This window comes from Dipodomys ordii, unplaced genomic scaffold, assembly GCF_000151885.1.
Source record: "Dipodomys ordii isolate 6190 unplaced genomic scaffold, Dord_2.0 Scaffold110, whole genome shotgun sequence".
NCBI lineage: Eukaryota > Metazoa > Chordata > Mammalia > Rodentia > Heteromyidae > Dipodomys > Dipodomys ordii.
The window spans coordinates 4,608,834-4,622,965 of record NW_012267326.1 but is presented as its reverse complement, the minus strand read 5'-3'; the positions used below and the strand labels follow the sequence as shown (position 1 = coordinate 4,622,965).

Here is a 14,132-nt window from a genome sequence, read left to right as displayed (position 1 = left end):
TAATAATCAGATAAAATAAGCCAATAGCCAAATAATCTTTCAGTTGACTATACTTTAAAAGAAGGTTTAGGTACTAAACAACACTGAATAATTTTTTGAAAGGGGCTGAAAATGGTTCAATGATCTAACCCAGTATGCCATACCATAGATAAATTATAAGGATGATTTAAAACATATTTGTTTCCATTCCTTCAGACTCTCATGGATTTTTGTGAACTTTAATAATCAAATAGATAAAATACTCTATTATAAAGAATTAGACTTCTTTTTCAGGACTGGTGAAGTCAGGATTAAGAGAGTAATCCAGAAGCACACTGAAAGTGATTTGGTGCCAAAAGCAGCAAAATTAAGTGATAATACCTACCTGTATAAGTCAGATAGATGACGCTAAGGAACACAGCACCTGCAGCCAGTGATACACCCAAAAAGAAAAGTGTCTGGAACTCTTGTTTTGTTAATCGGTCTCTCAGATACTGTAAGAAAGCATAAGCTTGCAGCAATGCGAAGACACCTAATTAAAGATAAAGGTCATATAAATATTCAACAAAGCACTTTCCAAGGCCATTTGAAACTTTTCACTTGAAAGAACTTCTCAGAAATTCTAGATGAAATCCATCTAGAATAGATCTAGATATCTCATCTGGACAAACTTTTCCTTTGTCAGTTATAGTTCACCAACCCATTAATAGATCCAAAGCCAAAACCCAAAAATCCTTTTCCACATTTATTTTTTCCAAAATGATTAGACTCTCTTTGTATGGCAAAAGTCAAATCCTATTAACAAATAAGGCCTACTTAGTGACATGTTTTGGGGGTTGGGGTAGAATAAGCAAAAATGTATCATTAAAAAAAAAATCCTAAGATCTGCTTCGCAGAAGAGTACAAAGAACTTAGAACAAGGAAGATCTGATTTTATAGTTATCACTTACAATCAAGCAGTAAGGGCTTTGGGACCAGCTATATCAAAATTTCAAAATGTGAGCATTTGAGAAAACAACAGAAGCAGGAGTTGTCTCTCTGTTCTACCTCAAAGTAGGGTATAAAAGAAGTCACTAAGCTGCCTCAAACCAGATACTAATGTCTTCATTCCAAATGAGACCTCTTGAAATCCAGAGGAAAAGAATAAAAACACAGAGATGCCAAACCTGAGAAAACAGGACTTGTTGAATTTTCCAGTTTATTAGCAGTATTAGATAATTTTTCATACTCTTAATCTATTAAATAATTAATATGAGATCATCTTTGTCCAATTGTACTTCTACATCATTACTGTATACTCTTGTCAAACCAAGGTATAAAAATATAGCTTTCTCTTGTTCCTTTAGACTTTCATGAATGAAATAGCTTGTTTTAAATAAAGTTGTATTTTCTTCTCTTGTCAAAGTGTCTTACTACAGAGCTCTTAGCCATCAACTTTGAGACGATTAAAATATAATCATAAGAAGGAGGGCACAGAATCAGAGGGAAACGGGAAAAATACAACAGAGGAGCCCACTGGCTGCGCTGGACATTTATAAAAATGAACTAAACAACTCAAGGGCAGTGATGGGAGGAAGGAAATGAGAGGGAAAGAGGGAATAGCTTAACACTTAGCAAAAGGAAAGAAATGTTACATATCACCTGATTTGGAACAAATAACTGTAGTGTCAAAGTTTATAGAGTCCATAAGCTTTATATACCACAATATTGACAATGAGCCTCATGAAGGTTAAAATGTGTTTGTGACTTTAACTAAGGATCACTGTATCACAATACTGTAAAATTTGTGAAATTTACAGTCATTTAATCTCAATAAAAATTATTTAAAAATATAATCATCTTTCCTCCTACATTAGAAATGTAAAATGACTGCTAAGATAAATAAAATTAAAGTGCTAGTGTATATCATTTAATTACAAAAATGTACCCAACACAAAACATTAAGTGTAAAAGTTTAAACAAAACAGACAAGATTCCTTATCTGTCTGAATTTTTAAAGTAAATTTTTAACTTTAATTTTAAGAGTTATTTTCAAAAGCCCTTTTTAGGATAAAGATTAAAAATTAGAAATCAAAGATTAAAACATTTGTGCAACTACTTAAAAATTTTAAAAGTCTAAAAAAAGATTTAGACATTAAGAAATGTAACAGCACACAACAGATGGCTGCATATATAAATATATTACTATTGTATACTCAAAACTGAATATACGTTTTCTCTTTATCTCTCATTATTACTTTTAACTTTTCAGGTGGTGGGGGAGGGCGTCAAACCGCACTAAGAATTTGGTGAGAGATGTTAGATAACATCCTTCACAAAGTTCTATGTTGAATATAGGTTGAGCATCTGAAAAGGAGAAATCTCAAAAAAAATTTTGAGCACCAAAATGACACTTAGAAAGTTATAGTTTTATAGCATGTTGGATTTTTAGGATAAGGGATGCTCAGAAGATAAAGTCTATGCAAATACTTCAAAATCTGAAACATTGATGGTCTCAAGCATTCCAGTAAAGAATACTAAACCTGAAATGGTATTTGTAAAATGTTATAAATAACCATGATCATTAACCTTGAAAGGAGAATCTCTGACAAAGCTTTATTTATAATCTCCCACAAGTGAGACTCATATTATTTTGGTGGTGGTTGTTAGTTTTTAAAAAAACAAACTCTACAAACAAAACCTCAAAATAACAAAAAAAAAATTTAATGCTTTTGCAAGACTGGCCAATCAAAGATTGATATATTCTTTAGAAAAGGAAAAAAAGTTTTCTTTCTCATACCTGCAGCTGCCATATGTTCACTTGTTCTGATTGGCTGGAATCCCACAAAAGGTATCTGCATGGATAATATTAAACCCACAATGTAGAAAGTGCTATATGCTATGAAGACAAAACAAGAAACAAGAGTGGTTTATTACTACTATAAAGTACTGAAAACATATAAATCTTTTTAGCAAAATTAATTTTTTTGTTATTATAAAGATGATATACAGAGGGGTTAGTTACAGCTATGTAAGTCAAGTATCTTTCTTTTTGGACAATGACCAAGTTTGCTTTACTTTTTTGCTTAAACTTACTAATTACATAACAAATCATGAATATTCTGTCAATTAAAAAATATAATTTTAAGGGCTTTCTACAGAACATTAAGACAGTTTAAGTATTATGTTTCCTTTCTAACAAATGGAATCAAGTTTTTTCTATCTACTATTGGTAATCATGGACATAATATTCCTGAAGTGATAAATCCTTACCATTACCCAGCACACATGAATACCTGCAATTTTTTATACACTTATACTTTGTATTAATTAAAAACTTATCACCAAATTTTCTATGATTAAAGAAAAAAATCAAGCACATAAAAGTCAAGCCATTAAATGGACTAGTTACTAAACTTAAAAATCTTATATAGAGCTGGGCGCCGGTGGCTCACGCCTGTAATACTAGCTACTCAGGAGGCTGAGATCTGAGGATCATGGTTCAAAGCCAGTCTATGAGACTCTGATCTCCAATAAACCACTAGAAACCTGGAAGTGGCACTGTGTGTGGCTCAAGCAGTAGAGCGCTCACCTTGAGCTGAAGAGCTGAGGGACAGCTCTGAAGCATAGAGTTCAAGCCCCACGACTGGCCAAAAAAAATCTAATATAGAAAAATGATTTGCTCTCAGCTTATGGCAATCTTAAAACATAGGCAAACTGAGAAGAGATTACAAAAAAGGCTGTTTTTCATTCACCTGTTCATAATCATGATTAAAAGAGTATCTATTTGGAATCACTGAAACTGAAGACTGATAGGAAGATATAGTTAATCTGAAATAAGTTTAGCTAGTGTGAAAACTTCTACTTATTATTATTTTCAATAATTACAATTAATGTACCTATGAACATCACAAGCATTCAATGTTTAGTTTTAAGTGAACTGCTATCAAAAAAAAAGAGAAGTAAATATATGAAAAGCAAACTTCTTAAAGTATGCATTGCTGTGCTATTTACTATATAATTAACATAGAATACATTGCTCTTCGCTCAATTATAACAACATTTATTTACCTTATTTTAACAGAAACCCAGTAATAGAAGGTATACTAAGCTGTCTAACAAGAGATGACTAGGTTAAGTCAAGAATAAGAAGCTCAGGTATTTAATAGGAAGAATGAGAATAAGTGAATAAAACTTCCAATAACTTGAAGCTAATGGAGGACTATCCATTAACAGTACAAATAACCCACCCAGTAGTATACTTTCTACACACATTAATGTTGTCATAGTATTACCCTCTATGAAAATAGTCAATGTGAAATGCAATTAAGTAAATAACAATCTCTCATTGTCACATGATTTGAACTGCCAATTAACTTGACCAGTGTGTCTTCCAGTTAAATTTTTTTTATAAATCAATCACATATTGAAGCAGAACCAGGGGAAAAGGAGGGCAGAGAGGATGGGGATTACGTTACTATGCGACCTCAAATTATTATGTTAACAAGTACTTCAACCATTTCAATAAAATTGAATAATACTTGTAAGATCCTTTTCCAAAATAATAAAGTAAGACTCTAGGACCAAAGAGCCTTGTACAGCTCAGAAAATAAACCTTTAGACAAACAGTATAAACAAAACATTACTAGGAAAACAAGTCCTGAGAAGACTGGTTTTCATGACAGTTAAGTCAACTGCACCCAAACATGACAGTCACCTTAGAAGCATGGATTTGTCTTCCTTATAAAATACAAATAAAAAAAAAGAAAATCAGATGTTATAATATCACAGTATTTGGATTAATAATAATTAGTAATAATTTGGATTAATAGTAATGGTGCAATGGAATAAAAACATATTAAATTAAATAAAGAAAATAATTTCTCTAAACACAAGATAACATAACAGAACTACTTTATGGTTGATAATTCTGGGTTATTTCACTGACTCCCAAACATTTACCCTGGCAGAAAAGCCCACAACCAGTTGCTCTCCATTGTCCTCTTTCCAGACCATGGCAACCACAAATCTACATCTCTGGATTGCTTTGTGTTTTTTTTTTTAATAAAAAGTAAAATATGCTACTTTGTTTCTCAATTATATTCTCTAGAAAATAATCACTAGAAGGTAGGATACAATTATGTGTTTGTCTGTGTATTTTTAGTCATATTCACATAATCTCTATCTTCTACTGCTACTTAACAATATAAAAATTTTACCAATTGCTCTTCTGGTGGCTAGAAATGCAGTGTCTTCTTAGACATTGCTGAATTCATGTCCAAGCAAGTTCATAAAGACTAAGTCTGACAACACTCTCATTCAGTACCTCAGGGACATTCTCATTAATAAAGAAAGCATCCAGGACAGGGGATAGCTCCTTAGTGGTTCAATGCTTGCCTATCATGCAAAAAGTTCAATCCCCAGGATGGAAGATAAAAGAAAAAAGACTGTATAAGCCCAACAAAGGAAGTACTAGGAAATGAGGAATTGCAAGGGGAGTAGAACAAATAGAAGGAAGTAGATGAATGAAGGGGAGAGAATGAGTCAAGAATTCATAGTATAATACCACAAAATTAAAAAAAATAAGGGCAAGGGGATGGAGGGAGAGAGATAAAAAATGTTGAAGGGATAACATAGAACAAGATGCACTGTATAAATAAACAGTTCTGTTAAGTGGCAAAAAAAATTAAATACATACCCTAAAATTTTTTTTACAAGTTAGGGAAAGGTTATGCTGGGAGGGGAGAAATGAGAATATTGAAAGGAGTAACACTGATCAAGATGCACTATTCATAAACTGCTTTGTTGAATGGCAACTCCTTTGTACAACTACTTAAAGAAAACAATAGTCCAAAGTCCCCCAGATGCACCAGAATCCAAGTTTAGTAAGAGTGATGGGATAGGTTGAAGCAAAACTATTTCAGGTTATAAAATGGGCCAACTGGGACTTTTGCTTTATAGTTCTGAATTTTCCTATATCAAAATTAATCTCATTTATACATAGTCACAAGGGCCAGTGAAAAAAATGTGATATTTGCAGCAACCCAAAGAAAGTATTTTCATTCAAGAGTATGAGACCCAAGTCATCCCAATCTTTAGTATTTTTTTTTTAATCACTGATTCTGAGATATTCACATAGGGGAAGGGAATATGTGTTCTATCTCAGAGTGCCTTGCAAATACACAGGTATTTTCATTAATGGCTGCTTATCAGACAATATACAATGCTAAATACCACAAACTTCTTTTCTTTTTTTGTCACTCATGGGGCTTGAACCCTGGGACTGAGCACTGTCCCTTAGCTCTTCAGCTCAAAGCTAGCACTCTACCACTTGAGCTACAGTGCCATTTCCGTTTTTCTCATGGTTTGTTGGAGATAAGAGTTTCATGGACTTTCTTGCCCAGGCTGGCTTTGAACTGCGATCCTCAGATCTCAGCTTCCTGAGTAGCTAGGATTACAGGCGTGAGCCACCGGTGCCCGGCCATAAACTTCTTAAGACTCCTTTTCTTCTTGACTTTGTAAAATCAGATATACTTCTTAATACCACAAGTTAAAAATCTTATTTACAAATCAACACCTTAAAATATAGAATAATTGGATTCACTTTAGTAAATGGTGAAATAACCAAATTCTTAAAAATGAACTCAACCTTTCCTCCAAAATATAAACGTATGCTTTTCCCTATACTTTACCCCATGGTATTTTAACAATGTGTTTTTAAAAACTGCATCTTAAACCCATTCAATCAAATATCAGCTTTACATCTAATAGTCAACACATTTTGAAAATAGAATATGCTACTGTAATGCTATCTATCTTCTAAAAGTTATTTAAGTTAGTCAGAGGCGAAAATAACCATAATGAAGCAAATACTTTTGAAACTGGTTGTAGGGGAGGGAGGCTTTATAAAATATAAGAGAAAGGGGATATAAGGTATGATAATCCACACTTGTGATCCCAGCAACTTGGAAGGCAGAGGTAGGAAAATCATGGTAGGAAGCCATTCATTCACCTAAGTGAGGTAGGGATCTCTTCATGTCATGAGCACTGAGAAGTAGTAGACAACATTGAGTACTATAATGCTTTTGGAAGACCACAACAATGTATACACTATAGTAACAGTCTCTACAAATTATTCTTCCTATGAACCTGGATCAAACTACTTTCCCCATCTATTACAACTTTCTACCCATCCATTTATTCCCACCTTTTTCTTTTTTTGCACCTGTCAAATAGTATTTTTAAAGATTTTTATTTGCATACTTTAGTTGTACAGAGGAAAGTTCATTATACATTTTTATACATTTTAATAGATGCATACAATGTATACTGACCCGGCACTCCAAAACAACCCTCATACCTTTTTAAATATTCTTTAAACCAGAATATTAAAGCATTCTATCATCAAAGTGGTGAGTGCTAACAAAAAGCATACAGATAATGCTGTAAATCATTTATTACATCATGAAAATGTTACCATACTGCCATCCTGTGGAAACAGAGTTACTGGCCTTCATTAGTACACATTGTCCAATATGTCAGAAAAAAAGTTTATTACAAATGCAAAAGCACACATATATTATAGTTTTAGACAAAGAAAATCTCTGATCTGGATTAAATAGTAATCTAAACAGAGCCTGAATATGTTTTCAAAGTACTTTAAATCCAAGCATAGCAGGATAAGATTGAACAGAGAAAAGAATGTTATCGTTGCCTTTAAAGGGCTCAAATTGTCAAGACTCTAGAAATTCTGATTCAAATTCCACTGAAATTTTAAGTACTAAGAAGTTCTTACTGTTCTCCAAATTTTAAGTACTTGCTCTCTGGCAAGACAACAATTTATGTTGACAGTACACTTGTATATTTTTTACCAACCATCAAATCATATTAGCCATTTGTGTTGCTTTTCTCTATTATTTTAATGAAAATATCTAACAAAATATTCTTTTCTATCCAATCTCTGTCAACCATAGAATAAAAGAAACACAGTGTGGAACTACTTAAAATCCATCCAATTTTGCTCTAGCATTGACAAATACAATCAAACATTTGCCAGACTGTTAAAACTCTGATAAATACATTGACATATGTGATCATTTGTATACCTTGAATTGTGGTGAATATGTAGGATAAAGAATGGTACAAAAGTTACACATTAAAAATTAAATGGGACATACATTCACAAGCTAGGTAGCATAGAAGCACAAACATATTCATTACTTGCAAATAATAGATTTGATCTATAGGATATGAGAGCTTTTTTGGTAAAAACTCACAAATAAAAAATCTTAAAAGTTTCTTCTTTACAGTATCTTAAAAAACTGTCAATACTGGAATATTACTTGTATAAAATTTGGCTATCCTGAACAGATCACACAAAAAAGAAAAGAGTATACACTTCAGTTGAGTGCCAGTGGCTCAGGAGGCTGAGATTTGAGGATCACAGTTTGAAGCCAGCCTAGCCAGAAAAGTCCCCTGATAATCTTATCTCAGTTAACCACTCAAAATCCAGAAGTGGTGCTTTGGCTCAAGTGGTAAAACACTAGCCTTGAGCACAAAAAGGCTCAGGGACAGAGTCCAGGGCCTGAGTTCAAGCAACATAAGTGACCCCCCCCCCAAAATATAGTGTGAGCTTCAGAATAATTTTTACAAAGCGTAGGACCATAAAGACAAACATTATTATAAGATAAAATTCAAAGAAACACTAAACACTCATACCACTGTCTGCCACCTGAGAAACACAAAGTATTTTGATATATGGATTTTTAGAAATTATCTTTGTTGAAACTATAGGATTTTTTCTGCATTCAAGATTGTTTTAAAAATAAATGAAAAATTACCAATTAGTGGGGGGGGGGCTGTAAGTACCAGACTTGGGACTTGCCTCTCTCTGCCTCCCTCCATTGGTATTATTGACCTACACTCAAGGACCTGGACTCAGCTTCTTTTTACCTCCCTGGTCTCAACTCCTATGCTGTTCCTCTCTCACCACCATATACCCATATTAGGTTCTATGGGCCTCCTTAAAATGTAAACATTAATAAAAATTTTTTTAAAGCAATGTAAACATCAAAGTTTTCTTATTTATTTATTTATGGTTGGTCATGGAGCTTGAACTCTGGGCCTGGGCGCTGTCCCTGCGCTCTTCAGCTCAAGGCCAGTGCTCCACCGCTTGAGCCTCAGCGCCACTTCCGGTTTTTGAGAGGTTTATTGGAAATAAGAGTCTCACGGACTTTCCTGCCAGGGCTGGCTTTGAACCATGATCCTCAGACCTCAGTCTCCTCAGTAGCTAGGATTACAGGCATTTACCCGGCTCAAAGTTTTCTCTAGTTATATTAACAACTGATCCCATGGACATTTGCAAAAATTACATTCATAGGGAAAGTAATTTTAAAATAAGCTGAATGAAAATAATTCACTCAAATTCATTTAGTTTGGTACTTCGATCACAACCACAAATTTAGTTAGTAGGGCTGAGTTCTCCATTTATCCACCTTTATTTTTCTCCAGGGGAGGGAAAACTATAGAAAGGATGTTATATGCTAAATTCAAAGGACAACTTTATATATAAACACATTATCATGCTCTCAGTATTTTTAAAAGAATCGCTAAAATTAGGACAAAAAATTAAATCCTGATACATTTCGATAAAGGAAGAAGAATACTTGCTCTATAGCTCCACTCTCCATTTATTTTAAGTTCTATTAAATCATTTAGAGAAAATTATCAATTAGAGAAAAACAATAGTGGAGAACTTTAACACAATTAGGACTCCCTGAGATTATTTACTAATCTAACTTTATATATACATATCCCTAAAGCCTTTTAGTTTTTCTTTGCTATGCAAAGAAGAATATTCTCAAAGACCAACTAAAGTGTACATTTTTTCCTAGAGTGATTAGAAAAACTTGAGTTACCAAATGTAAGGTGGTTTTTTTTCAGTTCTCATCCTTTTATTCAGTTCTGATCTCATCTTGGTGCTAAATTTAAAGAGCGCTGAATGCTGCCTTGTGTTTTAAACTTTAATGTAGAAAATACTTTTCCTTGCCCTCCTTAACAATGTATTTGTATTACCACCTCTGACATCTATATGGATCGTCTTCATGATTTACAGGCATTTCACAAGTGTCACAATCTTCTTTTCCTGATTGTATTCCTGTTAAATTACTAAAAACCCCAATTATTTAACACTAAACAACAAAATCCTCATATTTATTCCTTTGTAACCATTTAACTTAAAAAACTTTTTCCTTATACTTTTCCAAAACAAAAATCTGAGGTTGTACTTTACCATTCTTTCTGGACCTCAGTTACTGTTTATTATATAATGTTTTCAGAATAAACAAATATCATAGGCTGATATATTTCAACATCAAAGTTATGTGATTATATAAGCATGTATTTATAGTGGTTTATTTTAGGCTCCAACTCAGGCCTTGGCTCTACTACGAGGTACATGATATGTAGCAAATTATGATGCTTCCTCTTCTAACTCCTCATCTATAAAATGCATAGAGTAGCAGTACCAATTTTCTCTTTGCACAAAAAAAGGTCCTAAAATTTGTATGGAAACGTTAAATATTCCAAATAGCAAAAGTAATCCTAAACAAAAAAAGGAATGCTGGAGTTATCCAATAGCCATATTAATAAAAACTGATTAGCTACATGCCAAAGACTGAAACTAGACCCCTTTCTGTAACTCTATAAAATCAATTCAAAAGAGGTTAAAGAATTAAATTTAAAATATGAAACTCTGAAATTACAACCGGAAAATCACTGTAAAATACAGCCATAGTTAATTACTTTCTGATAGGACTCCAACTGCATAGGAAATAAGAACAAGGATTAACAGTGGGATTATATTAAAAAGTTTTACAAATTAAAATTTCCAATTACAATTGCCAAAAGCAAGAAACAACTTGCAGAACCAGAAAAAAAAATTCATCAGTGATTAAATTGCTAAATATCAAGAACATACAAAGAGCTCAAAAAATTAAACATCAAAAAGAAAAAAGTAACCTGCTTAATAAATGGGCAAATGGACAGATCTCAAAACAGTACACATGGCTACTAAATATATGAAATGTTCAAAATCCTTAGCCATACAGTTAAGTGCAAACTAAAACTACCCTGAGATTTCATCTTACTCCAGTCAGAATGGGAATCATTAAGAAAATATTAACAAGTGGCAGTGAGGATATGGGCAAGGGGGAAAACCCTACATACTGCTAGTGGGAACATAAACTAGTGCAGTGACTATCGAAATCAGCATGGAGGTTAATCAAAAAGGTTAAAAAGTTAAAAAAAAGCTGGGTGCGGGTGGCTCTTGCCTATACCCTAGCTACTCAGGAGGCTGAGATTTAAGGATCACAGTTCAAAGCTGGCCCAGGCAGGAAAGTCTGTGAGACTCTTTTATTTCCAAGCAACTACCAGAAAACAGAAAGTAGTGATGTGGCTCAAAGTGGTAGAGCGCTAGCCTTGAGCAAAAGAGCTCAGGAACAGCACCCAGGCCATATGAGTTTAAGTCCTATGACTGAAAAAAATATAAAAGCTAAAAAATACCTATCTTTTTACTCAGTCATATCACTCTTGGATATATATTTAAAGGAGTATAAGTGAACATATAATAAACATACCTATGTGTATACCAACACTACTCAAAATAGCCAAGTTGTGGAATCAGCCTAGGTGCCCAACAATCAATGAGTGGATAAAGAATATGTGGTATACAATGTGGACGATTTTACAGCAATTAAGGAAAATGAAAATGTCATCTGCAGGCAAACAGATGAAAATGGTATCGCAATATTGAACAACATAAGCCTAGTTTAAAAAGGACAAATATCCTATGTTTTTGCTTAAATTTAGACCCAAAATGATAATAACAACAAGAAAATCTGAGTATAAAAGAGGGAACTATCTGAAATGAGGGCATCAGTAGGATGGACAAGAGGATGAAAGAGTATTAGGGGAGCAAAATATTTTGCATATACATATAAATATATATATTTATGCATGTATGTATGTATGAAGATATCATAATGAAACCCATCAAATACTGTTTGGAAATGTAGTGGAGGAGGAAAGGGTGTTAAAGGAGGAAAACAGTATATAGTACACTGTTCAAAATACACTATATCTATATGATTATCAAAATAAAATCCCCATTCTTTTGACATATACTTATAAAATATAATTTTGTGAATAAAAAATTTAGAAGAGAATGTAGTATATAAAAGGTGGTACATATAATTTCAGTGATGGATTGTTACAAACTATAGTGAAGCGTCATTAATATACTATTAATCTCTTATTTTGATTTCTGCTGTGATATAAAAAAATTCATCTTCTAAAATCCTAACAAGAAGTAACTTTTGATATATTCAGAGTTCTGTGACCATCCAATTCCTGAATACTTACTTTCTCACCCCCAAAAGAAACCCCATTATCCATTAACATCATTCTTCCCATTCATCATTCTCCCCTTTCCCAAGCCCCTGGTTACCACTAATCTACTTTGTTAGACTCAATGAATTTGCTTATTTTTGGACAGTATAATATTGTGTAGCCTTTTATATGTGGCTCTTTTTCCTCAGTATAATATTTGTATAAATCACATTTTATTCATTAATTGATATTTAGGTTGTCTTCACTTTTGGACTATTATTAATAATAAATACTGCTATGAACATTCATGACCAAGTTTTATTCATATCTAAGTGTTGTAAGACATATATTTTCTGTTGAGTAAATAAACAGTGCAACTCTATGGTTAATTTTTAAGGAACTGTTTGGCCATTTTTATTAGTTTTACTATACTACATTACTATAATAAAATTGTTATTATTTTCCCAAGACATTGGTTTCAAATTTCAGTTGCTCTCTAATTCACTCAACCTATAAAGTTCTTCTCATGAAAAATATACTCTAAGTTAAGATTTCATCTTTCACTAAGCATCTTAATATAAGGCTTTTTAAAAAGCCAATAATAAAAACATATACTTTTTAGAGATAATAGAAACTCAGTGGTATATGATACAAAAGGGCCTCCAATAAATTTAGTAAATAATGAATAATTTATTTTAAAGATATCAGTCTTTTATAGTGAATACACTATGATGATAAAATGTCTGATAAAATGTCTATTCCAAATTACAAAGAGGCCAAAAATATTTTTTCTGGAATTATTGACAAAAACAATCTAGTTAAAGTTGCTAACAAAGCACTAATGTAAAAATACATTATCTTCCTATCAAAACACAAAGCAAAGTGGATGCAAAATTAGTTTTAAATTTTCATAGGCAATACTGACCAAACCTGCTCAAAGAATTTTAAGTTTTACTACACAAATTTCAAAAGTCAGATCACTTACCTATGTAGACTCTTTTGCTGTATCTCTGCATCAATAGTAGCACAAATACATGCAGAGGAATAAGGTTGATGATAAACACATAACCACCCCAGGCAGAAACCTATGAGAAAAGAAATGCTAAGATAAATGATTTATATTTTTCCCCTTTAAAAACCAAGCATATTTCTTTTTTTCTTTCCTTTCTCTCTCTCTCTCTCTCTCCCTCTCCCAGCTGGCTTTGAACTCAGCCTCCTGAGTATTACAGGCGTGAGCCACCAGTGTTTGGCTTCTCTCTTTTTGTGCCAGTACTTGGGTCTGAAGCCAGGACCTCAAGCTCCTGCTTGGCTTTTCATTCAAGGCTTGTGCCCTAACATGAATCACATCTCCTTTTCTGGCATTTTGCTGGTTATTTAGAGGTAACAGCCTCATGGAGTTTTCTGCCTAGGCTGGCTGTGAATTATGAACCTCAGATTTCAGCCTCCTGAGCAGACAGGATTAGAAGGGTGAGCCACCAAAACCTGGCTAACAGGTACATCTTTATGCCTTCTAAACAAAAAACACTAGGAATTTTAACAACTGAGATGCTGAAATATGGATTTTTATAACGTATGGATAACTCATCATATGCCTTATTTTTGATAAGTAAAATAACATGATCTGATAAATCGAACAGACCTTTCTAAATTCACTGATGAAATGACTGAATCAAATCAGATTTAAAAGGAAAGCTGAAAACATTATACATTTGTGAATTGACAGTACTCAGACTGCCATGCAAACAGGGATTTGTAAAGTACAGATCACAAATTTTTAGAATTAAAAC

General features: G+C 33.0%; 1 protein-coding gene across 1 annotated transcript in view; it reads right to left on the bottom strand.

Moving 5' to 3' along the window:
- Stt3b (STT3B, subunit of the oligosaccharyltransferase complex (catalytic)) overlaps nt 1-13,440 on the bottom strand; it is a 33,876-nt gene extending 20,436 nt beyond the window's left edge. The window contains exons 1-3 of the mRNA XM_013028494.1: nt 13,331-13,440; nt 2,759-2,857; nt 365-511 (exon numbers count right to left, since the gene is read on the bottom strand). Coding sequence (XP_012883948.1) covers nt 365-511; nt 2,759-2,857; nt 13,331-13,361 — 277 coding nt within the window. The 5' untranslated portion in view covers nt 13,362-13,440. The remainder of the gene's footprint in view (nt 1-364; nt 512-2,758; nt 2,858-13,330) is intronic.
- Between the last annotated feature and the right edge of the window lie 692 nt (nt 13,441-14,132).